Source organism: Haliotis rufescens, unplaced genomic scaffold (assembly GCF_023055435.1).
Source record: "Haliotis rufescens isolate VD_foot unplaced genomic scaffold, xgHalRufe1.0.p SCAF_10, whole genome shotgun sequence".
Taxonomy (NCBI): domain Eukaryota; kingdom Metazoa; phylum Mollusca; class Gastropoda; order Lepetellida; family Haliotidae; genus Haliotis; species Haliotis rufescens.
Window position 1 is genome coordinate 31,757,022 of NW_025963780.1, and position 24,858 is coordinate 31,781,879.

Consider the following 24,858-nt stretch of genomic DNA (forward strand, 5'->3'; position numbering starts at 1 on the left):
TGAGTAATAAGGCATATCTGTGAGTGGAAAGGCATGTATGGAAGTGAAAAGGTATATTTGTGAGTGAAAAGGCATATCTGTGAGTGAAAGGAATGTCTGCGAGTAATAAGACATATCTCTGAGTGAAAAAGTATGTCTGCGAGTGAAAAGGTATATCTGTGAGTAATAAGGCATGTATGTGAGTAATAAGGCATATCTGTGAGTGAAAGGTATGTCTGCGAGTAATAAGACATATCTCTGAGTGAAAAAGTATGTCTGCGAGTCAAAAGGTATATCTGTGAGTAAAAAGGCATGTCTGAGAGTAAAATAGGCATATCTGTGAGTGAAAAGGCATATCTGTGAGTGAAAAGGCATATCTGTGAGTGAAAAGGCATATCTGTGAGTGAAAAGGCATGTCTGTGAGTGAAGCGCTTTCTCTCATATGTCTCTCGGTTTTATCGTGCACGCATTTGAATGTGCAGAACATATACACCCTTTGGGTGCCGTTTTTGTTGTTGTTGTTGTTTGTTTGGGGGGCTTCGCCTTCATGTTTTTGTGTATTTCTTATTTCGAACACGCACAAGCCTCATGAACGTAGTACCTTCTCGTGCATCATTTGCTACAAGGTGAGATCGACGCAAAGCTTCTCAAACAGAAGTAGGATTTTGGGAAGAGAACCCACGACCTTGGAACAAGTGAGTCAAGAAGCAATCTATTTCAGCGTGAGTGCTGTCAGGTAATACTGGGATACAATAGGTAAATAAATTGCTGTAGATAGTTGTTGACTGTGCTGCACAATGAAAGGTACAAAATCTAGGTGACTGGGCTCCCGTCTACTATTAACAACGTGTACACACTCAGTGGCAAACTTTTTCCGACAGTGATTGGTGGAGATGAGGTTTAATCCTCAGTTTCATTGGTCCATTGTGTTTTTCGGATATGTTCCGATCATATAACTTGTACACAGCCATACAGCTAGAACCTGAAATACGTCATAGAGACCTCGCACCTGAAGGAGGAACCCAGTTACATAAACCAGTCAGTATAAATACGACGAGAAAACGCCCAACATTATATCCCTGACATCGTCCGTACATCCGTCGACTCGGTCCGCCAACAGCATGAAGTACGTTGCAGTCGTCCTTGCCGTAGCCATATGTTTCAGTGACGGTAAGATTGTCTTGCTCACACAAGTTTTTAATCGTCAAATATTTAGATACCGAAAACACTTAATCAAGGTTTTACAGCTACAGTTATTCCAAAAGTTAATCTTAATTGCATTCATCAGCATTCAAAACATTGACGTGAAAACAGTTGTCGAATATGTTCTTTTTTATACTCTGCTAAAAGAATCAGACCATTTAGAATTTGAAAGAAGACAAGAAGCTGGCCGACTTGCAATCCTTGCAAGCTTGAATTTTGCTGTTAACTTTTTTTATAACCTACCTAGCAGGTGTTGATTGACATGATAGCGCACACTCAATCACTCAAGCTGAACATGGTATGAATTAATTTATCAAGAAATAGACTGGAAATTGGTACCCGACAGGGCATAGTCCCTCTCATCTCCTCTAGGCAATAGTCCACTAGTCAAAATCAAAGCCTTGTGTCAACTATACTTTGATATAGGCTAGTAGACATGCATGAGGAATATGAGTCCCCCTTTAAAGGTGTTATCACAGGCAAAGCCTTTGATTCGTTTAGATGCGGAATAGTTCCGATCCATGTCAGAGAGAAATTTAACAAAAAATACATGCTATGTCAGAGTGGCCTGTGTTTGGTCATATCATTTATGACCTGTACGCTTTAGTGGCTTGTGTGTGGTCATATCACTTATAGCCTGTACGCTTTAGTGGCTTGAGTATGGTCATATCACTTATGACCTGTACGCTTTAGTGGCTTGTGTTTGGTCTTTCACTTATGACCTGTACACTTTAGTGGCTTGAGTATGGTCATATCACTTATGACCTGTACGCTTTAGTGGCTTGTGTGTGGTCATGTCACTTATGACCTGTACGCTTTAGTGGCTTGTGTTTGGTCATATCACTTAAGACCTGTACACTTTAGTGGCTTGTGTTTGGTCATATCACTTAAGACCTGTACGCTTTAGTGGCTTGTGTTTGGTCATATCACTTAAGACCTGTACACTTTAGTGGCTTGAGTATGGTCATATCACTTATGACCTGTATGCTTAAGTGGCGTGTGTGTAGTCAAATCACTCATGACCTGTACGCTTTAGTGGCTTGTGTGTAGTCATATCACTTATGACCTGTACGCTTTATTGGCTTGTGTGTAGTCATATCACTTATGACCTGCACGCTTAAGTGGCGTGTGTGTGGTCATATCACTCATGACCTGTACGCTTAAGTGGCGTGTGTGTAGTCATATCACTCATGACCTGAATGCTGTAGTGGCTTGTGTGTAGTCATATCACTTATGACCTGTATGCTTAAGTGGCGTGTGTGTGGTCATATCACTCATGACCTGAATGCTGTAGTGGCTTGTGTGTGGTCATATCACTCATGACCTGTACGCTTTAGTGGCTTGTGTGTGGTCATGTCACTTATGACCTGTACGCTTTAGTGGCTTGTGTGTGGTCATATCACTCATGACCTGTACGCTTTAGTGGCTTGTGTGTGGTCATATCACTCATGACCTGAATGCTGTAGTGGCTTGTGGTGTGGTCATATCACTCATGACCTGAATGCTGTAGTGGCTTGTGTGTAGTCATATCACTTATGACCTGTATGCTTAAGTGGCGTGTGTGTGGTCATATCACTCATGACCTGTACGCTTAAGTGGCGTGTGTGTAGTCATATCACTCATGACCTGTACGCTTAAGTGGCGTGTGTGTGGTCATATCACTCATGACCTGAATGCTGTAGTGGCGTGTGTGTGGTCATATCACTCATGACCTGAATGCTTAAGTGGCGTGTGTGTGGTCATATCACTCATGACCTGTACGCTTAAGTGGCGTGTGTGTAGTCATATCACTTATGACCTGAATGCTGTAGTGGCGTGTGTGTGGTCATATCACTCATGACCTGTACGCTTAAGTGGCGTGTGTGTGGTCATATCACTCATGACCTGAATGCTGTAGTGGCTTGTGTGTGGTCATATCACTCATGACCTGTACGCTTTAGTGGCTTGTGTGTGGTCATATCACTCATGACCTGTACGCTTTAGTGGCTTGTGTGTGGTCATATCACTCATGACCTGTACGCTTTAGTGGCTTGTGTGTGGTCATATCACTCATGACCTGTATGCTTAAGTGGCGTGTGTGTAGTCATATCACTCATGACCTGTACGCTTTAGTGGCTTGTGTGTAGTCATATCACTTATGACCTGTATGCTTAAGTGGCGTGTGTGTAGTCATATCACTTATGACCTGTATGCTTAAGTGGCGTGTGTGTAGTCAAATCACTTATGACCTGTACGCTTTAGTGGCTTGTGTGTAGTCATATCACTTATGACCTGTATGCTTAAGTGGCGTGTGTGTGGTCATATCACTCATGACCTGAATGCTGTAGTGGCTTGTGTGTAGTCATATCACTTATGACCTGTATGCTTAAGTGGCATGTGTGTAGTCATATCACTTATGACCTGTATGCTTAAGTGGCGTGTGTGTAGTCATATCACTTATGACCTGTACGCTTTAGTGGCTTGTGTGTAGTCATATCACTTATGACCTGTATGCTTAAGTGGCGTGTGTGTGGTCATATCACTTATGACCTGTATGCTTAAGTGGCGTGTGTGTAGTCAAATCACTTATGACCTGTATGCTTAAGTGGCGTGTGTGTGGTCATATCACTCATGACCTGTACGCTTTAGTGGCTTGTGTGTGGTCATGTCACTTATGACCTGTACGCTTTAGTGGCTTGTGTGTGGTCATATCACTCATGACCTGTACGCTTTAGTGGCTTGTGTGTGGTCATATCACTCATGACCTGAATGCTGTAGTGGCTTGTGGTGTGGTCATATCACTCATGACCTGAATGCTGTAGTGGCTTGTGTGTAGTCATATCACTTATGACCTGTATGCTTAAGTGGCGTGTGTGTGGTCATATCACTCATGACCTGTACGCTTAAGTGGCGTGTGTGTGGTCATATCACTCATGACCTGAATGCTGTAGTGGCTTGTGTGTAGTCATATCACTTATGACCTGTATGCTTAAGTGGCGTGTGTGTAGTCATATCACTTATGACCTGTATGCTTAAGTGGCGTGTGTGTAGTCAAATCACTTATGACCTGTACGCTTTAGTGGCTTGTGTGTAGTCATATCACTTATGACCTGTATGCTTAAGTGGCGTGTGTGTGGTCATATCACTCATGACCTGAATGCTGTAGTGGCTTGTGTGTAGTCATATCACTTATGACCTGTATGCTTAAGTGGCATGTGTGTAGTCATATCACTTATGACCTGTATGCTTAAGTGGCGTGTGTGTAGTCATATCACTTATGACCTGTACGCTTTAGTGGCTTGTGTGTAGTCATATCACTTATGACCTGTATGCTTAAGTGGCGTGTGTGTGGTCATATCACTCATGACCTGAATGCTGTAGTGGCTTGTGTGTAGTCATATCACTTATGACCTGTATGCTTAAGTGGCGTGTGTGTGGTCATATCACTCATGACCTGTACGCTTAAGTGGCTTGTGGTGTGGTCATATCACTCATGACCTGAATGCTGTAGTGGCTTGTGGTGTGGTCATATCACTCGTGACCTGTACACTTTAGTGGCTTGTGTGTGGTCATATCACTTATGACCTGTATGATTAAGTGGCTTGTTTGTTGCCCAGTTGTCTAAGGCGCCGCGATTCGCTGTGCAGAGTTGCGTCCAGAAACCTATGATTGTGGGTTCGAATCCCGTTTCGCCCCAATTATGTTTCTAGGTTTGACTGCACCATGCCCGTGCTCGTGGGTTTCACCGAATTGTAAACGTCTGAGACCTGCATCACTTCGGGCTTCCTCCCACATTAAGCTGACACGCCGCGATATAACTGGAATACTGTTAAAAGTGGCGTTAAACCCAACTCACTCAATCACTCACTCACTCGTAATATGTGGTCTTAAACCTCTATTTGTGTATGTGTGTTCCTTCAGGATGTGGTTAGTTTCTCGTAGCCCAAAAGTTGACTGAATAAACGACAGATAATCTTTCTGTCTGCATGTAAAGGCCATAATTCATGCATAATCAAAGTTGCAACAGAGCGATCGTAGCGTACGACGACCGCGAGTCGACAGTCGTAGCAAAGATCGCGTTATCGAACGGAAGTAACGCTGGTCTTAGACGTTTACCATTCTGTGTAACTCACTAGCGCTGGCACGGTGCTGACAAACCTAAACACATAATCACGTTCACGATCATAGCTTAATGGCACACCAGAGGTGTGCCTTTTATTTACATATAGCTTGAATATTGCTGAGTGCGGCGTAAAACAACAAACAAGCAAACAGCAAGAAAGCAATAATCTTGAACGCAATGTTAAAACCTTTTCACCTCACCTCGTTATACCCATGTTAAACGGTGTGTTGTCTATTTTCCTGTTATACCCTTCAGCCACGTCGAACACCTGGGGCAGGTATGAGGCAGCCATACGTCTTCTAGCTAACGACACGTTGTTCCGGCCGCTGGTGGAGTCGCACATGAAGACGTACAGGGAGGCACAGCGGACAAGTCCGGTGAGTGTCCTGGATTGAGTGAGGAGGGATTTGTGTGAGTGAGTGATAGGTGGGATGTGAGTCTGCTTCCGAGAGGGAGAGTGGTGTAGAGTTGAGCGAGTTGGTCTCCCTGCGATAGGTTGAGTTGGTAGAGTTGACGGGGCCGTTCTCCTTGCGATAGGTCAAGTGGTGTAAATTATGCGGGTCGGTCTCCTTGCAATAGGCGTGAATTCGGTAGAATTGAGCTTGTCATTCTCTTTGCGATAGGTTGAGTGGGGTAGAGTGGAGCACGTCGTTCTCCTTGCGATAGGTTGAGTGGTATAGAATTGAGTGGGTTGGTCTCCATGAGATAGGGTGAGTGGTGTAGAATTGAGCACGTCGTTCTCCTTGTGATAGGGTGAGTGGTGTAAAATTGAGTGGGTTGGTCTCCATGAGATAGGGTGAGTGGTGTAGAATTGAGCGGGTCGGTCTCCATGAGATAGGGTGAGTGGTGTAGAATTGAGCGGGTCGGTCTCCTTGCGAAAGGGTGAGTGGTGTAGATTTGAGCGGGTTGGTCTCCTTGTGATAGGGTGAGTGGTGTAGAATTGAGCGGGTCGGTCTCCTTGCGATAGGGTGAGTGGTGTAGAATTGAGCGGGTTGCTCTCCTTGTGATAGGGTGAGTGGTGTAGAATTAAGCGGGCCGGTCTCCTTGCGATAGTGTGAGTGGTGTAGAATTGAGCGGGTCGGTCTCATTGCGATAGGATGAGTGGTGTAGAATTGAGCGGGTTGATCTCCTTGTGATAGGGTGAGTGGTGTAGAATTGAGCGGGTCGGTCTCCTTGCGATAGGATGAGTGGTGTAGAATTGAGCGGTTCGGTCTCCTTGCGATAGTGTGAGTGGCGTAGAATTTAGCGGGCCGGTCTCCTTGCGATAGGGTGAGTGGTGTAGAATTGAGTGGGTCGGTCTCCTTGCGATAGGGTGAGAGGCGTAGAATTGAGCGGGTTGGTATCTTTGCGTTCGGGTGAGTGGTGTAGAATTGAGCGGGCCGGTCTCTTTGCGATAGTGTGAGTGGTGTAGAATTGAGCGGGTCGATCTCCTCGCGATAGGATGAGTGGTGTAGAATTGAGCGGGTTGGTCTCCTTGCGATAGGGTGAATGGTGTAGAATTGAGCGGGTCGGTCTCCTTGCGATAGGGTGAGTGGTGTAGAATTGAGCGGGTTGGTCTCTTTGCGATAGGGTGAGTGGTGTAGAATTGAGCAGGTTTGTCTCCTTGCGATAGGGTGAGCGGTGTAGAATTGAGCGGGTTGGTCTATTTGCGATAGGGTGAGTGGTGTAGAATTGAGCACGTCGTTCTCCTTGTGATAGGGTGAGTGGTGTAGAATTGAGCGGGTCGGTCTCCTTGCGATAGGGTGAATGGTGTAGAATTGAGCGGGTCGGTCTCCTTGCGATAGGGTGAATGGTGTAGAATTGAGCGGGTTGGTCTCCTTGCGATAGGGTGAATGGTGTAGAATTGAGCGGGTCGGTCTCCTTGCGATAGGGTGAGTGGTGTAGAATTGAGCGGGTTGGTCTCCTTGCGATAGGGTGAATGGTGTAGAATTGAGCGGGTCGGTCTCCTTGCGATAGGGTGAATGGTGTAGAATTGAGCGGGTCGGTCTCCTTGCGATAGGATGAGTGGTGTAGAATTGAGCGGGTTGGTCTCCTTGCGATAGGGTGAATGGTGTAGAATTGAGCGGGTCGGTCTCCTTGCGAGAGGATGAGTGGTGTAGAATTGAGCGGGTTGGTCTCTTTGCGATAGGGTGAGTGGTGTAGAATTGAGCGGGTTGGTCTCCTTGCGATAGGGTGAATGGTGTAGAATGGAGCGGGTTGATCTCCTTGGTGGAATTTGGCGTGTTGGTATCCATGAGATATGGTGAGTTCGGTGGAATTAAGCGGGTTGGTCTCCTTGCGAGAGGATGAGTTCGGTGGAATTGAGCGGGTTGGTCTCCTTGAGATAGGGTGAGTTCGGTGGAATTGAGCGGGTTGGTCTCCATGAGATATGGTGAGTTCGGTGGAATTGAGCGGGTTGGTCTCCATGAGATATGGTGAGTTCGGTGGAATTGAGCGGGTTGGTCTCCTTGCGATATGGTGAGTGGTGTAGAATTGAGCGGGTCGGTCTCCTTGCGATAGGGTGAGAGGCGTAGAATTGAGCGGGTTGGTATCTTTGCGTTCGGGTGAGTGGTGTAGAATTGAGCGGGTCGATCTCCTCGCAATAGGATGAGTGGTGTAGAATTGAGCGGGTTGGTCTCCTCGCGATAGGATGAGTGGTGTAGAATTGAGCGGGTTGGTCTCCTTGCGATAGGGTGAATGGTGTAGAATTGAGCGGGTCGGTCTCCTTGCGATAGGGTGAGTGGTGTAGAATTGAGCGGGTTGGTCTCTTTGCGATAGGGTGAGTGGTGTAGAATTGAGCAGGTTTGTCTCCTTGCGATAGGGTGAGTGGTGTAGAATTGAGCGGGTTGGTCTCTTTGCGATAGGGTGAGTGGTGTAGAATTGAGCACGTCGTTCTCCTTGTGATAGGGTGAGTGGTGTAGAATTGAGCGGGTCGGTCTCCTTGCGATAGGGTGAATGGTGTAGAATTGAGCGGGTCGGTCTCCTTGCGATAGGGTGAATGGTGTAGAATTGAGCGGGTTGGTCTCCTTGCGATAGGGTGAATGGTGTAGACTTGAGCGGGTCGGTCTCCTTGCGATAGGGTGAGTGGTGTAGAATTGAGCGGGTTGGTCTCCTTGCGATAGGGTGAATGGTGTAGAATTGAGCGGGTCGGTCTCCTTGCGATAGGATGAGTGGTGTAGAATTGAGCGGGTTGGTCTCCTTGCGATAGGGTGAATGGTGTAGAATTGAGCGGGTCGGTCTCCTTGCGAGAGGATGAGTGGTGTAGAATTGAGCGGGTTGGTCTCTTTGCGATAGGGTGAGTGGTGTAGAATTGAGCGGGTTGGTCTCCTTGCGATAGGGTGAATGGTGTAGAATGGAGCGGGTTGATCTCCTTGGTGGAATTTGGCGTGTTGGTATCCATGAGATATGGTGAGTTCGGTGGAATTAAGCGGGTTGGTCTCCTTGCGAGAGGATGAGTTCGGTGGAATTGAGCGGGTTGGTCTCCTTGAGATAGGGTGAGTTCGGTGGAATTGAGCGGGTTGGTATCCATGAGATATGGTGAGTTCGGTGGAATTGAGCGGGTTGGTCTCCATGAGATATGGTGAGTTCGGTGGAATTGAGCGGGTTGGTCTCCTTGCGATATGGTGAGTTCGGTGGAATTGAGCGGGTTGGTCTCCATGAGATAGGGTGAGTTCGGTGAAACTAAGCGGGTTGGTTTCCATGAGATAGGGTGAATTCGGTAAAATTGAGCTGGTTGGTCTCCATAATGGCGTCGGGATGATCGGACCGGTGACTTTAAAATTGTAGCTGATTTTGAAGATCCAAATGCTTTTGCCCCGCTTGAAAAAGTGTGTTTCTATTCCAATATAAACACTGCCTCTTTCCTTTGTGCTGAACGTAATCAAACAGAAACGCGAAATGACAAAATTACGGTTGCTTCTCATTCACTACGGTCGTGCGTAGAGTTTGTTTGTTTGTTGTTTACCGCCGCACTCAGCAATATTCAAGCTATATGACAGCGGTCTCTTAAATAAACGAGTCTGGACCAGACAGCGATTGACATCATGAGCATCGATTATACCCAACTGGGATATGATGACATGCATCAACCAAGTCAGCTAGCCTGACCACCCGACACCGTTAGTCGCCTCTTACAACAAACATTGTCGCCTTTTACGGCAAGCATGGGTTGCTGAAGACAAATTCTATCCCAGGGTTCATAGGGTACGTCCGTAGAGAAGCATCGGGAATACATAGAACGGGACCAACATCCGGGTGAAGGGCTCGGGGTTTTGTTTGAGATTTTGTTTCTTTCAGTCACTGCTACAAAACATACAAATTGCAAAGCCCGGGGATATATTTTCTTTCAAAGCAATTTCGGGAAGGCTTTTATATACACGTATCCAAGGCACCCCCCAAGAGTCTCAAATGGTCGACTCTAAAGACCTCCTAATTGTTGCAGCTTCGCATGGATCAAGCAGGGAGGAACTTTGCATGCCCTGGCGGAACATCTCCAAGTGTGCCCACATCAGGTACAGTAGACGGGGTAGTATAGGGGTGGGCCGGGTTTGGGGTGGCTGCTTTTGGGGACGGGGGAGGAGGAGGAGGTGTATGTCTGAGTGGGTAGTGATTGTCTCATCTATCTATTTACACTCAGGTCTCAGCGACATAAAAGGTTCAATTCTTAAGTTTTGATTGATTATAGAAGATCATATGAACATGAAAACCATGTTGCAATCTCATAAATCTCATAAGCATCTTTCATGAAATATTCTTTCCCGGTTTGAGTGAGTGAGTGGGTATGGTTTTACGCCGCTTTTAGCAATATTCAAGCAATATCACGGCGGGGGACACCAGAAGTGGGCTTCACACATTGTACCCATGTCAGGAATCGAACCCGGGTCTTCGGCGTGACGAGCGAACGCTTTATCACTAGGCTACCCGATCGCCCATTTCCCGGTTTGAACTTTATCACAGTTTGGGTGGTGGGTGGTGGGTGGTGGGTGTGGGTGGTGGGGGTTGGGGGTTGGGGGTTGGGTGGTAATGGACTCACCGGGTAGTGTACGGCTTGTCGTGGTAATAGTTCAGAGTCTGGTGGGATGAGGTGACAATGGAGGGCTGGGATGTGGACGACGAGGGTCAGAGCGTAGAGGTGGGGTTAAGGGTCACAGTGTAGGGGTGAGGGCCACAGTGTAGGGGTGAGGGCCACAGTGTAGGGGTGAGGGTCACAGTGTCTGGAGGGCTGATGACGGTCACAGTGTTTTGGTGGGTGGTGAGAAGTTCGTACGGGGGAGAGGGATGACTGTTAAAATGGGGGAATAGTAAATTTGGGGATGCAGACAGACACCGAGGCGAGGATACGCGGATAATGATGATAAAACTGCCATATTATAGCGTGACGACGTACTCTGTTCACGTGTCATTGTATCTATCGTTTTCACAAATAATATTTCATTTTTGTGAATGTGTTAAATAAAACCTTTCTGACACCATGACTTCCAAATTTGGAGATTGAAAAAAAGTTAAAATATTTTTTTTACATCAGTGCACGCGCTGAGAGCTGGGGACATCAAGGTCGTTGCCGCTTTGGGGGATTCTCTCACAGTAAGTACCCTTAAGTGGACAGTTGTCCGGAAGTAGTTGAAGAGTTACATCCCTTGCCTGACAAGATAGAAGCCTTGATCCGGCGAATAACGTATGCATTTCTGGGTATGACACCTCGCTGGAAAATCAAATTATCAAAATTAATCTTACCTGTGCGCAGGTGTCGTTGCAAACATGATGTAACAGCTTATGTGGGTAGGACTTTGACGATGTCACTGATCACATGACTGATCACGTGTTCCAGGCAGCCAATGGCGCGGACGCGTGGACCATTCTGGGCTGTCTCACAGAATATAGAGGCACCACCTGGAGGTATGAATGATAAAGATAATAACGACAATGATAATAGCGATATTGATAAAGATGACCAGAATAATAACTATAATGAATATAACGATTATAAATATTATGCGATCCGGTTGTACACAACACAATATTCACTGGCTGTGTGTTGGTCAAAACCCTTTTCTTTCATTTCCAGCATCGGCGGAGACCGGACAATTTCATCCGATGGGATAACTCTTGCAAGTAAGTTCCACCTTGAAGTCAAATACAGAGAGAGAGAGAGAGAGAGAGAGAGAGAGAGAGAGAGGTCCCACACCCCCATACACCCTTTTGAAAACCATATGAAGTCAGTTGGAGGCAGCAAATTTATCTGCGAATTTTTTTTGATATTTTGGACCCCTGCCTTTTATATGTGCTTGATGCCTTTGATGTCAGTTATCTTTTGTAAGTGAGTGAGTTAATATGTTTTACGCTGTTTTAGCAATATTTCAGCAATATCACGGCGGGGAACACCAGAATTGGGCTTCACACATTGTACCCATGTCGGGACTCGAACCCGGGTCTTCGGCGTGACGAGCAAACGCTTTAACCACTAGGTTACCCGACCGCCCCTTATTTTGTAAGTAAATGATGCTATTCCTGAGAGTTTCCTGCGGGTGTGGTTCTGAAGGACCTTGACCTTGATTCGAACCCACCATCACGATTTAGGGGAACACCTCCACTGGACGCGTGACTGTACTCTTCTTGAGCGAGTGAATCTTACGCAATTGAGCGAGCGAATATTCCACCATAGATACTTTAGTACATAGGTACTTTACCCATTGGAGTTTGTGTGAGTGAGTGTTACGTTTTTTAAGAAAAATTGCAATATGTCATGAACATCCAGCGGGGGACTCCAGAAATGAGCTCCACACGTTGGACCCATGTGGAGAATCAAACCCGGACATTCGTTGTGGCAACGGACGCTTTACCCACTCGGCTACCCCACCGCGCCTAACCCCATCCATGGATCGGCTGATGGCCGTCGACACATGAAGTGTAGTGAGCACGTGTTGCAGCCACATAACGTTGGCTTGTGAATGTGTGAATCTGTGAATGAGTGAATCTCCCACAATTGAGCGTGTGAATATTCTATCATGGATGGGTACTCCATTTACCCATTGGGGTTTGCGTGAGTGAGTGAGTCTGGGTTTACGCCGCCTTTAGCAATTCTTCAGTAACATTACAGCGGGGACACAAGAATCGAGCTTCACACATTGTACCCATTTGGATATCACCTTACAACGAACGCTTCAACCCCACCGCGCCCTAACCCCAACAATGGATAGACCATGATGTGCGAGCATTCACATATGAAGTATAGTGGGCACAGTTAAAGCCACGGTGGCTTGTAAATGGTCAAATCTGGATCAGGCAAACCACTGGACCATACTGGCCATGTGTTGAGATATGGAGTAGTGAGTCAATAGGGCCCCACACCTCTTCCAGCAATATCATAGCGAGGAAAAATATATGAAATACACTGCCGGGCAAAAGAAAGTATACACCATGTTTGATGGTGGGTAAAAATGAAACAATCAAGAAATGGTTATTCGATGGTAACGTATTTGATGGGGGTATCATTGTTGAGTTTTGGACTGTTTTCAGCAAAGTTTTGATTACGTTTGTAATTTTTGTGTCAATTCCAATTTTCAATGTTTCCTTACTTAGCCCGGCAGTGTGCATGAAGTATCACTACCATGAATCATGAATATGTAAAAAAGATAGTCGACACCATACATCCGTAACGACATATCAAATTACAAATTTGAGTAAAATACATTATTTTATAAGTCTCACTGACATTTTTTTCAATGAAATAAGGGGGCACGGGTGGCCCAGTCGTCTAAGGCGCCGCGATTCGCTGTGGAGAGTTGCATCCCTTGGGCACGCCAGAAACCTATGATTGTGGGTTCGAATCCCGGTTCGCCCCAATTATGTTTCTTGGTTTGTCAGCACCATACCCGTGCTCGTGGGTTTCACCGAAGTGGTAAACGTCTGAGACCTGCATCACTTCGGGCTTTCCTCCCACATTAAGCTGACACGCCGTGATATAACTGGAATAATGTTAAAAGCGGCGTTAAACCCAACTCACTCACTCACTCACTCAATGAAATAAAATAAAATTGTTATATTCAATTTCGTCAGATATAATACGTTATTTCAACCCCAACGTGTACGGCTTCTCCGAGGGCACTGGTGACAGAGACTCCGCCAAGAAACGATTCAACGTGGCCAAAGCGGGGGACAAGAGCATGTACGTAGTAACTTTAAAGACAGTCATCGAGCGTTTATTCCAATCGCTGCTTTATCGAAGAAAGGGGCTTTCATTATAGTACTATCGTACTGGTAGTTACAACAGTACTTGCGTTCAATTTCATATCACGGAACGACTCTGTCGAACCCGTGTTGACCAAGGTATAACTCAAGTTAAGATTGGTTGAGCTCATGTTAACGGATTGACGTCATACTTCGGTTGACCTCAGTCGCCAGGTGACCTACTGAACCCCTAGGTGCGGTACTGCGGTTAGCAGCCTTAGTGACGTCATCGTTACAGGTGTTTAGTGTCTTTTATTGAATCATATATAAAACATTTAAATGAATATAATTAAGTAGGTATTGATAGTATATATGTATTCTGGGAAATCAGGGAAATTTTACTTTCGATTGATAATATACTGATGATTCGGGTAAATACTTTAGAATCAGTGATACATCTCTGTTTGATGCACAACGCGCTACTTTGAACTTTCTTGTCTGTTTACAAGGATAAATAATACAATAAATAATAACCCTCACGAGATTCAGACTGAGTTTTCTTACTTTGGAAATTGAGAATGGGCGTCATTATAGAATTCCAAGAAATTTAAGAAAATGCAAACTTTGTAACTTCCTGCTTATTTGTCAAACGTATGTCAAGTTACGGCAACTATATCTCAAAGCAAAGTTCCATTGTCATCCTAATGTTCATAAATTTAATATGCTTCTGTCCTCACCAGATACATGTATTATTACAAATCTATCAAAATATGTATATTATGCAAATGAAGTTAGAAATGCGAAACTGAATGTTTAAATCTTGTCTGTACTCAACTTTTGTACACGAAGGCCTGTGGCCGATATGTATTGGAAATAAAATGATTGAATGAATGATTGGTAATAAAGTCGGTCAGGTGAGGTGAAACTTGGTTTAACGCCGCGTCCAAGATTATTGCACTTAGCGACGTGCATGTACGTGTGTGTGGCTGCTTGTACTAGTCCGGAATGATGCCGATTTATAGTGCTAGCACACTGAGATACCATGCCGCAGTTTAACATGAATATCCCACTCAGACACAGTGTACTAACTCCGAGCCGTCCAGCCCTTGTTTAAGCTTCTTAAAGCTGGACAAGTACCATCTTTTAACATCTTTAGGTATGGCGAGGCCTGGGATCGAACCCCGGACCTCTACCACTAGACCACGGAGGCGGTCAATTAATAAAGGCACATTGTGATTCAATGACACACTTGTGTTTTAGTTTTAGTTATAGCACATGACTGTTGTGTTTCTCCGTTCTTTGCAGCCATTTTGCATTGTATTTGGTTTGCATTCTATGCGGTTTTTTTGGGGTGCTGCCACGTTATCCTTGATTAACACTGGTTAACTGGAATCTAGTCAACCCTGGCTTCCAGAAATGTGTGTCGGTTGACACATGTCACTCAAATCGTTACAATCGAACGCACGTACTAGTGTCATATGTCATGCAAAACGGGAATTTTAAACGTAGTTAGGTCACGTGTTGATTAAGGCCGTCAAGCCTTGAGGTATCGCTCAATAGCTTCCTTTAAATATTTCGAATACGAAAACGGGAATTCCATGGCCACGTATATACGTCCATCCTCGATGTTCCAGTGTGTTATTTAGATTTGATAAATATATATCGAAATCGAATAGATACTGAATTCACTGGATAATCAGGGCTTGCTTAGGCTTTATTTGAATATTTCGAATGCATTATGTTATTCATTATTGTTTAACCTCGTGGATAGAGCGTCTGCTCAGAGAGAAGAAGGTGGTTCGATTCCCAGCCGCGTCATACAAATACACGTTAAAAGATGGTACTTATTGTTATCCTGCCTGGGGCTCGGCACTAATGGGCTAATACAAGGACTGGTCGGCTCAGAGTCAGTACACTGTGTCTGATTGGGATATCCGTGTTAAACTGCAGCATGGGATCTCAGTTGGTTAACTCTATAAAACCGGCATTAGTCCGGACAAGTACAAGCAGGCATGCGCGCGCGCACGCACGCACGCACACATACACGCACGCACGCACGCACGCACGCACGCACACAAATCGGAAAACTAGCGCAACTTTAAACCCTTTTTCACCTCATTATTAAGTTTTGATGTGCTGACATCGCGAGATATTCAGCGCGAGTGAGTTAAACGTACAGGTCGCGGCGGGAGTAGGTTCTGTGAAGAAGCCATTGTATACAACCAATCCACGTTTAAGTAACACCACGACGTTTCCCTCTAGGCACATGCCAGAGCAGGCCCAGCTGTTGGTACAGAGGTTGCGGAACGACCCCAACATCAACTTCCAGAACGACTGGAAACTCGTCACCATCTTCATCGGGGGCAACGACCTGTGTCAGTTCTGTTCAGATGAGGTAAGAGGTGGACACAGCGAGTGCTGATCGGCTTACGCGGGGATGGAACAGTGAACGGCTTCTTGAGTGTATCGGGTGGTCTGGCTCGGTGAATTGGCTCACTGTGTGTAATCGTACCGCATGGTGGGAGATATTGCTCATTATATCAACCTCTGGCTTGCTTGGTTCAACCCGGAAGTTTTTGATTTCACACTAATTACACACACACATAGTGCCCTAGTTTGACGCTTGTTCTTAATTTACCCGTGATGATCCGGGTTAGAATTGGTCTTAAACAACCCATGTTTGTCGTAAAAGGCGACTAACAGGATCGTGTGGTCAGGCTAGCTGACTTTGTTGATGCATGTCACCTTATCCCAATTGCGTAGATCGATGTTCATGATATCACTCACTGGATTGTCTGGTCCTGACTGGATTTTTCACATACCGCCGTCATATAGTTGGAATATTGGTGAGTGCGGCGTTAAACAAAGGCACTTATTCCATGTAACATTTTGACCTTTATCGAATATGGACACCAGCTCCCTGATTATAGTCCTCTTCAGAGACTGGTATCAGGCAGTATTTGCGCTGGGTTACTTAATAATATGTAGTGACGTATGTGTATCCCAAATTAATAAAACTAAAACACCGATAGGTACAAACACAAGTTCTTGTGACGTAGCATGTTTCTCAAGTCTCATTAAAATCAGATCTTATTTTTGCTACCGCAACATTAGACCTGAGGTCATCCCATTGAAGTGCGACCTTTGACCGATTAATGAAATGACGCCATCACCCATTCAGAAAGCAGCTTTCTCGAGCTTTACGGCACACGTTTCAAACTGTAGACGTCCTTTCTAGATTAATAGTCTTGAGTGTATAAGGTGGACAAGAATGAATAGAAGTATTTACCATGGTCTAAGGAAAGTCTCTTTTGTTTCAAATGTTTATCCTATTGAAGCGAGAGACGGAATCAGTCGTACATACCGTGAATGCAATACCCCGTGTTAACCTTTTAAGGCAGCATGTTTAGAAAACACATTCCATCTGTCGCTTTCCCGATCTGGTAAGCGACGCTCTGATTGGTCGAATCAAAGGTCCTTCTGACGTGACCCGTAATGGGATGTCCTTAGACCTTTCTTTAGCGGTAGCGGGAACTAAGATCGGATTTTAATGTGATTGTCTATTTCTCCCTCAGGCCGCTCACAGCGCGGAGCTGTACGCCAGCCGTATCGAGCAGGCACTACAGATCCTGTACGACAACGTGCCCCGCGCCCTCGTGCAGGTCGTCAACATCTTCGACATCGGCCCCCTGACAGAAATGGGTGGCCTTATATGCTCCACTGTGCACGTGTAGGTTATTTTTTTTTAATATTTTGTTTCCGCAGACCGCGGATTATTGATTATTTTCATGCCGCCGTGATAAAACTGGAAAATTATTGAATGCGGCGTTAAACAATGTTCACTCACTCACTTAATATTCAGGGCGGTAGATTTATACCATGGCTGCGGGTTTCGTCATACCATGCCTCGCCCAATATGTTTCTGCTAGCCTAATATGACACCGTAAATGGCAACTAAAGACACCATAACGAGTTTATTATGCCGAAAAGTTTACACTTTCTGGTATCCGTATCGCACATTTTGCCTTTTATCAGAGATTTCCCCATCGGTGCTACTAGCAAAGCGATTGACAGCCATTGCTGATGTCAAAGGGAGACCACTCTTCAAACCTTAGAGGCCAAACCTTTTTGAAAATTTTAACTATAATCTTTATCAAAGTCACCAATGTGATCCAAAAAACATGAACGTCCTTGCGCATCAAAATTAATGATATTAAAACACAAAAGTGTCGAATGACGAATTTCTGTACCAGAATTTTCAGGTGAAATATATATGTGTAATGGGTGTTGGAAAATCCAAGATGGCTGTTACTGACGGTATACGGTCTTATATTAGGTCAGTATCAACATCTTGTATTTTTACTGACGGTATACGGGTTCATGTGGGGTCAGTAGTTCTGCTCTGCTCTCTGATTGGTCAATCTCACTTTGGGGCATAATAATATGTTTTATTACACTTCAAAATCATATGTTTTCCTTACATTATTTCTCCTACATGTGTCAGCGAGTGAGTGAGTTGGGTATTAGGCCGCTTTGAACAACATTTCAGTTATATTACGGCGAGTGTCTTACGGAGCAAAGTACCCCCCCCCCCCCCCCCCCCCCCCCTCCCTTTAATTAGATAGGACATTCTTGTTTGATAGGCATTACTTAGAAGTTGGCAGATGACAAGATAGACACAATTTTATGGATAACAACTTCTTTAATACTCGAAAAAGCGACGTTTCGGTATAGATCCTTATACCGTTGTCAAGCAAGACTGAATGAGGGACATATAGTGCAGAATATATATAGCAAGTGGAGGATTAACAGTAGAGGATTAACAGTAACAACAAGGGCATACATGAGTGGGATAACATAGGTAGGTGTGACAACAAGGATGATGCTATCACAACACGATGGACAGAAAACACATAGCTAGAAGCCAATGGGGCATGAAGCCAATAAACAGGTGATTATTGTTTGATGAGTTCATAGTAGGCGGATGGGATGAAATAGCCTTGATCTCTGTTGATTGTTGGGTTGTGGCGGCGAATGTGGACTGCTTCTGTTAGTTTTCTTTTGGTGAAATCATGGAGGTTGTTGGCGAGGATTTGGACGTTGTCCCAGTTGATGATGTGATTGGAACAGTTGATGATATGGTCCGAGATGGCTGATTTGCTGTCGGATTTGATGGTGGAGGTTTTATGCTCTTTGATTCTAGTGTTGATTGGGCGGGAGGTTTCACCTACGTAAGATTGCCCGCAGTTGCTGTCAACTTTGTAGACTACACCTTTAACCTCTTGGGGTTTAGATGTGTTCCTGCCGTTGGCTCTTAGCAGGGTGTTGAGGGAGTTGGAGCTGGTGAAGTGGGTGTCGATGTTGGCTTGCTGTGTGAGGAGGTGGCTGATGATGTGGGAGGCTTTTCCTATGAACGGGAGGGCGATGCGGAAGGGCGCTGATTCGGGTTTAAGGGCCGCATGTCTGGGTGTGGGATAGAGTACAGAGGCGATGACTTTGTCGACTAGTTTGGCCGGATAATTGTTGAGGTGGGTGAAGACTTGGCGGAGGTGTACGATCTCAGGTTTGGGGTCAGCAGAGGAAAGGTTGATGGCACGTTTTGTTGTCACACCTACCTATGTTATCCCACTCATGTATGCCCTTGTTATTACTGTTAATCCTCTACTGTTAATCCTCTACTGTTAATCCTCCACTTGCTATATATATTCTGCACTATGTCCCTCATTCAGTCTTGCTTGACAACGGTATAAAGATCTATACCGAAACGTCGCTTTTTACAGTATTAAAGAAGTTGTTATCCATAAAATTGTGTCTATCTTGAGATAGGACATTGTCAAACGTTGACATCAAACATAAAAAAGTGCAACTTCCGAATGCAATGAAGCGGATCCGGAACCGAATTTAGCATGCAAAATAAAAATAGAAAACCTTTGATATCATGCCGTAGATTATGGGGGAGTGATGTTTTTAACGTTTGCTGCAAGCTACAAGTTCCAAATCTGTGGGCAGCGGGGGTGGCCTAGTGGTTAAAGCGTTCGCTCCACACGCCGAAGACCCGGGTTTGATTTCCCACATGAGTACAATGTGTGAAGACCATTTCTGGTGTCCATCGCCGTGATATCGCTGGAATATTGCCCAAAGCGGCGTAAAACCATACTCACTTACTCCGAATCTGTCATTCCCAGATACGCCTGTGACTGTCTTCTGAACCAGCCCGGACGAGACAAAGCAAGTCAACTGACCATAGAATACCAACGTGAGACGGCGAGAGTAGTCAGCAGTTCAAAGTTCAACAACCACGATGACTTCACTGTAGTGCTGCAGCCATTCCTCGAGAACGCTGACCCTCCAAGAAAGGTTGGACAATACAACGTGTCACGTGATACAATATGCCCGCTACTTTGACGTTATGTGTTGCCACCAATTGTGGGATTTCTTCCCCCGCTCAGAAAATTCTGTCCATCCCATGTAGTACATGTAGTATATGATCAAGATCACGTGAACCAATCAGATCTCAACTTTCTGACACGAAGGCAATAAAAGAACACCTTTACCAGGTCGTTACCACCTTAACACCTTTTCAACTGTCGCTGACAAATATTCATCAATTCAAACCTGAGGCTCACATGATTTATTTATCATATATAACGAGGCTGAGGCTAAAATGTTTTTTAGTTACATGGACAGGCTTCTTCAAACGTTAACAAACAAAATAATCACACCTTCACAACTGTCTAAGTTATAAGAACGTTTTACTATGCAACAGATGCTTACGAATATTTATCATACACAATGAGCCTGAGGCTAACATGACTTATTAATGATTTTCGGGAACAAACTATTTACAAATTAAATACTGGCCCCAAGGCCCTTCCATCACAATATGGTGGGTCACGTGATTTGTCAACCCGAGCTTCTGTGAACAAGAGAGCAAGATTGCAAAGAGTTAATTTATGGAACACTATTAGTTCAGAATCACCAAAGTCTCAAATCACATCTGCTCGCACAAAGGGTATACCATACACCCCGAGGGATCGGTTGACAACGAATTTATCTCAACGGTATAACGTTCGTCTGTTTATCTAAATCTAAAACGTCTTCATCAGTGTGGTTGACGAATAGTTTTACGGCCATCCAGAGTTATCTCCCATGCATTACAATCGGATATGCTCGGTTAAATTCGCTAACCTGCATTTGATAGGTGTTGAGTTTCGAGATAATTTAAACATGTAACTGTTTCGGATGGGTAAGATGTTCGACATTTCCCAGCGGAATACAGTCAAGTCCCGTTAATCCTACAAGGTTGGTTGCATATAATTATGTCGGTTTAACGAGTATGTTGGATAAACGAAATTAAGTAGTATCAACGTTCGCGATCGAAAATCGGACAACTACACGATAGATAACGATACAAAACGTAATAAAAAAAAATGAAAGATGGAGTATTCATATTGTTATGTTACATTGTAAGCGGAATATGTATATGAAATGGGGGAAAATTGCTCATTCAGCAGCCAATCAGAAACGAGTGTATTATACAAGGTAAGATAATTGTCATCCAACCTCCTCCCCTGATTTGTAGTCTGATGGGAGCCTTGACACCGCATTCTTCGCCCCCGACTGCTTCCACTTCAGCCGTATGGGACACCAGATGGTCGCCAAGAACCTCTGGAACACCATGGTAAGTGTCACGCTCTGTCTCATCATCATCATCATCATCATTATCATCATCATCATCATCATCATTATCATCATCATCATTATCATCACCCGCCCCTCTTGGTTTGCCAGCATTCTATAATCATGACTTTAAATTCAAGGTTCGCCTTGATTATGATTGTTGGTCAGAACCGCACCTGTACCCCCCCCCCCCCCCCCCCCTTTCATTCAGTTTTACCATCAGAGAATTTCGGATGCAGTGCACTATTTAAAAGTAGGCGATAAATTCATTAATATTTATTTATAAATAAAATCCAAATATAGCTGGAGTATTGCTGACTGTGGCATAAAACAACATTCACTCACTCACTCACTTCTTGATAAGTAAAGTCCACAAACTCTTGCAGTTCCAGCCTGTGGGTCTGAAGGATCGAGACTGGGACATGCACGCCCCCATCTTCTGCCCTGGCCAGGTGAGAACACACACGCTTACACCTGTACACTGATGGCAAGAAATAACAGAACTCATGACAATCTAGCAGATGGCTTACATTAACTTGATAGCAAGAAGGAAATAACCATCATGAAAATATTAATAAATGTGAGATGTATGTCAGTAATGTTAATAGAAATTTATTGTTAAACTGTACCGTTGACATTTAGACCAGTTCCGTTTCTATCTTGTGTCTAAGTAAAGTATGTAGCCAACTTAGCGCTAAAGTATGATGTTAATTGTTTTTGCAATAAAAACTGAAAACAGATTTACTTGGAGATGGTCTGAAAGTTCGTTGGTTCATATTTGTAGGTAAGAGTAGCATAGGTGATGTTTATATAGGTGAAATAGGTATGTGATGAAATGCACATTTGTTTTTCAGAATGAGTTTATAGCCACCCACCAGAACAGTAGACGATAATGGAGAAGCGTGGCAACTGTGTGTCATGTCAGAAATAAATACCGACAATAAATCCGTATGAACCTTTCTTGTTGTTATTATTCATCGATTTGTTTTCGCGGTCTACCTGGTCCACATATATTACTGCTGGTATCTACATAGGACATGTAGGTCATATTAATGCTTTGGTCAGAATTCAGGTGAAGTTCAGAAACGCTGGCGGCGGAGTATAGCTGGATGGGTCACCGCCCTCGACAAGCTTGAGTCTGGTGTTTGGGGCTTGGTACTGCCCCGTACTGAATCACAGGGTCATAAACGTGTGTTGTCATCTAAGACGTGACCTTGTGTGACATAATCTCTGTTCACACAGCAGCGAATGGGTACCCCGTTGGGTGAGATGACAATGTGAAATCACAGCTTTCGAGCCACATAACAGAAGCAGATGTGAAACATTTTGAGACAATTTTCTTCCGTCGTCCCAGTGACGATGTTGGGAATCTGAATATGGCATGAGTAGTTAGTGCAACGTTCCATTGCCACATTTGTATACTCCCCATGGAGCTGAGAATGTCATTTATGTGGACACATCAATTGCCGAGGATAATGATTGTGTAGCGGCATTTGCATGGATATGGCGCAATATAATACGCGTTGATTAGTAATTGGTTCTCATATGACGAATTTACATCCACATTATTTGGAGTAAGTGAGGACAATTTTACGCCTCTATATTCCAGCAATATCAAGGGGCGCCAGAAATGGGCTTCATACATTGTACTCGCGTGGAGAATCAAAATCAGGCGAGCGAAAGATTTAACCACATGGCTACCCCACCGCCCCACATATACATTATAACCTTAATAGGGTAGCCTAGTGGTTAAAGCGTTCGATCGTAACGCCGAAGACCCGGGTTTCGATCCTACATGGGTACAATGTGTGAAGCCCATTTCTGGTGTCTCTCGACGTGATATTGCTGCAATATTGGTAAAAGCGGTGTAAAACCCTACTCACTCACTCACTATAACCTTAATATGACTTTGTATTGTTCTTACATCAAAGAAGATAACTTTGATCCAGAGGAGCAACACAGCAAGAAGAAATTAGCACATCCATCTATTGATGCAAGTACCAATACTGTCGACCCGTGAAGATAGGGTCAGAATGGGTCTTCAGCAACCCATGCTTGCTGTAAGTGTCGACTGACGGGATCGGGTGTTCTGACTCGCTGACTTGGCCGATGTATGACATTGTATCCCAATGCGTGGATCGATGCTCATGATATCAATCACTGGATTGTCTGGTCCAGACTGGATTATTTACATTCCGCCGTCTTATATCTGGAAAATTTGTGAGTGTGGCGTTAAACAAAGCCTCTTATTCCTAATTACAACATTTTGACCTTTATCGAATATGGACACCAGCTCATTGATTCGTCCGATTCAGTCATTTACATCACCGTCATATAGCTGGAATATTGCTGAGTGTGGTGTTAAACAACAATTCTACCATGAATTTGGAATTTACTCGATTCTGATTGGTCAATCAGAGGCTATTAAAACACAATAAACCCCCTCTGATTGAAACAGCTGGTTTGACGGCCGCATCACCGCGGAAGCTAATATTCATAGAATAGTACTATTTTCAGTCATTGTCGGTAGGCAAATTTAAATAATTATATCTACAATTACAGGTTAAAAAATGCACAGATGCGGTCACTACAATATTCAAGGGATGTGTGGCAATACATTTCGTGTACAAAAACACGACAGAAATCAACAAAGGGAATGTATTTACGTTTGGAAGACAACAGAGAGCTTGGAATTTTGGCGCTTTTTATAAACGACTGTGACGTCATATTTTTTGCGTCACCATGAGCGATATGACGTCTTGCTTTGTTTTCTTTAGGGATGCCTACCTCATGTTAGCTTACCAAGATGGCGTGCCTAGTTGCCGTGCTTTCAATGCCTCTCATATGTTCGAGTGAAGTGTTACAGTGTAAACAAACTGCTTGAGTATATACAGCACCATATTTTGTTCGTTGATTCCGTAATTCAGATGATAACCCACTCAAAACACTGACCTCAACCCATGCCGCTTCTCTCAGTATATTTGCTAACACCAAAGAGTTCGCGTTTTATTTAGTTATGGTAGAATAAAGATAAACATACTGTGTGTGCAATGTAGAACTAGGTTACCTGTAGATTTAAACGCGCTAAATTTAACATTTGAAACCTCACGCTGCGGGGTTAAATCTCCAGGTAACCAAGCATTATGGGAATTTCTACATTCAGATATATGTATTTCTCGTGTATTTATGGTCATTTTGCCTCGTCAATAATTGTACAGAAACACATGTTTGCAAGACGCCCCCGTCAGAATTTATTCTCCGACAGTCTTGGAGAGGGTTTTCCTCTCTGAGAACTGCGCACGGTATATATATAAACTAAATAAGATCCTTATCTTCCACCTAATCTTGGGGGCACACGTGCCCAAGTCGTCTAAGGCGCCGCGATTCGCTGTGCGTCCCTTGGGCACTCTAGAAACCTATGATTGTGGGTTCGAATCCAGGTTTGCCCCGATTAGGTTTCTAGGTTTGTCAGCACCATACCCGTGCTCATGGGTTTCACCGAAGTGGTAAACGTCTGAGACCTGCATCACTTCGGGCCTTCCTCCTCTCTTACACAAGTACCCGGCATAAAGCTGACACGCTGTGATATAACTGGAATATTGTTCAAAGCGGCGTTAAACCCAACTCACTCACTCTACATGATTAATGATTAAAAAATGATACCAATTAGCTTCGATGCTGAATCACCTGCTGCTAACCAGAGTACCCCAACCAGGGGTTCAGTTGGTATTGGCAACTTAGGTCAACCG

At 44.4% G+C, this 24,858-nt stretch overlaps 1 protein-coding gene across 1 annotated transcript; it reads left to right on the plus strand.

The window, feature by feature from the left end:
- Positions 1-1,011: 1,011 nt before the first annotated feature.
- On the plus strand, positions 1,012-22,069 carry LOC124115879 (phospholipase B1, membrane-associated-like). Its single transcript, XM_046477039.2, has 13 exons — positions 1,012-1,149; positions 5,540-5,661; positions 9,705-9,774; positions 10,788-10,846; positions 11,091-11,158; positions 11,328-11,374; positions 13,319-13,427; positions 15,692-15,824; positions 17,005-17,159; positions 19,615-19,786; positions 21,012-21,110; positions 21,496-21,561; positions 21,964-22,069. The coding sequence occupies exons 1-13, from the start codon at positions 1,101-1,103 to the stop codon at positions 22,000-22,002; spliced, it is 1,188 nt and encodes a 395-aa protein (XP_046332995.2). The 5' UTR covers positions 1,012-1,100; the 3' UTR covers positions 22,003-22,069.
- The last annotated feature ends 2,789 nt before the right edge of the window (positions 22,070-24,858 follow it).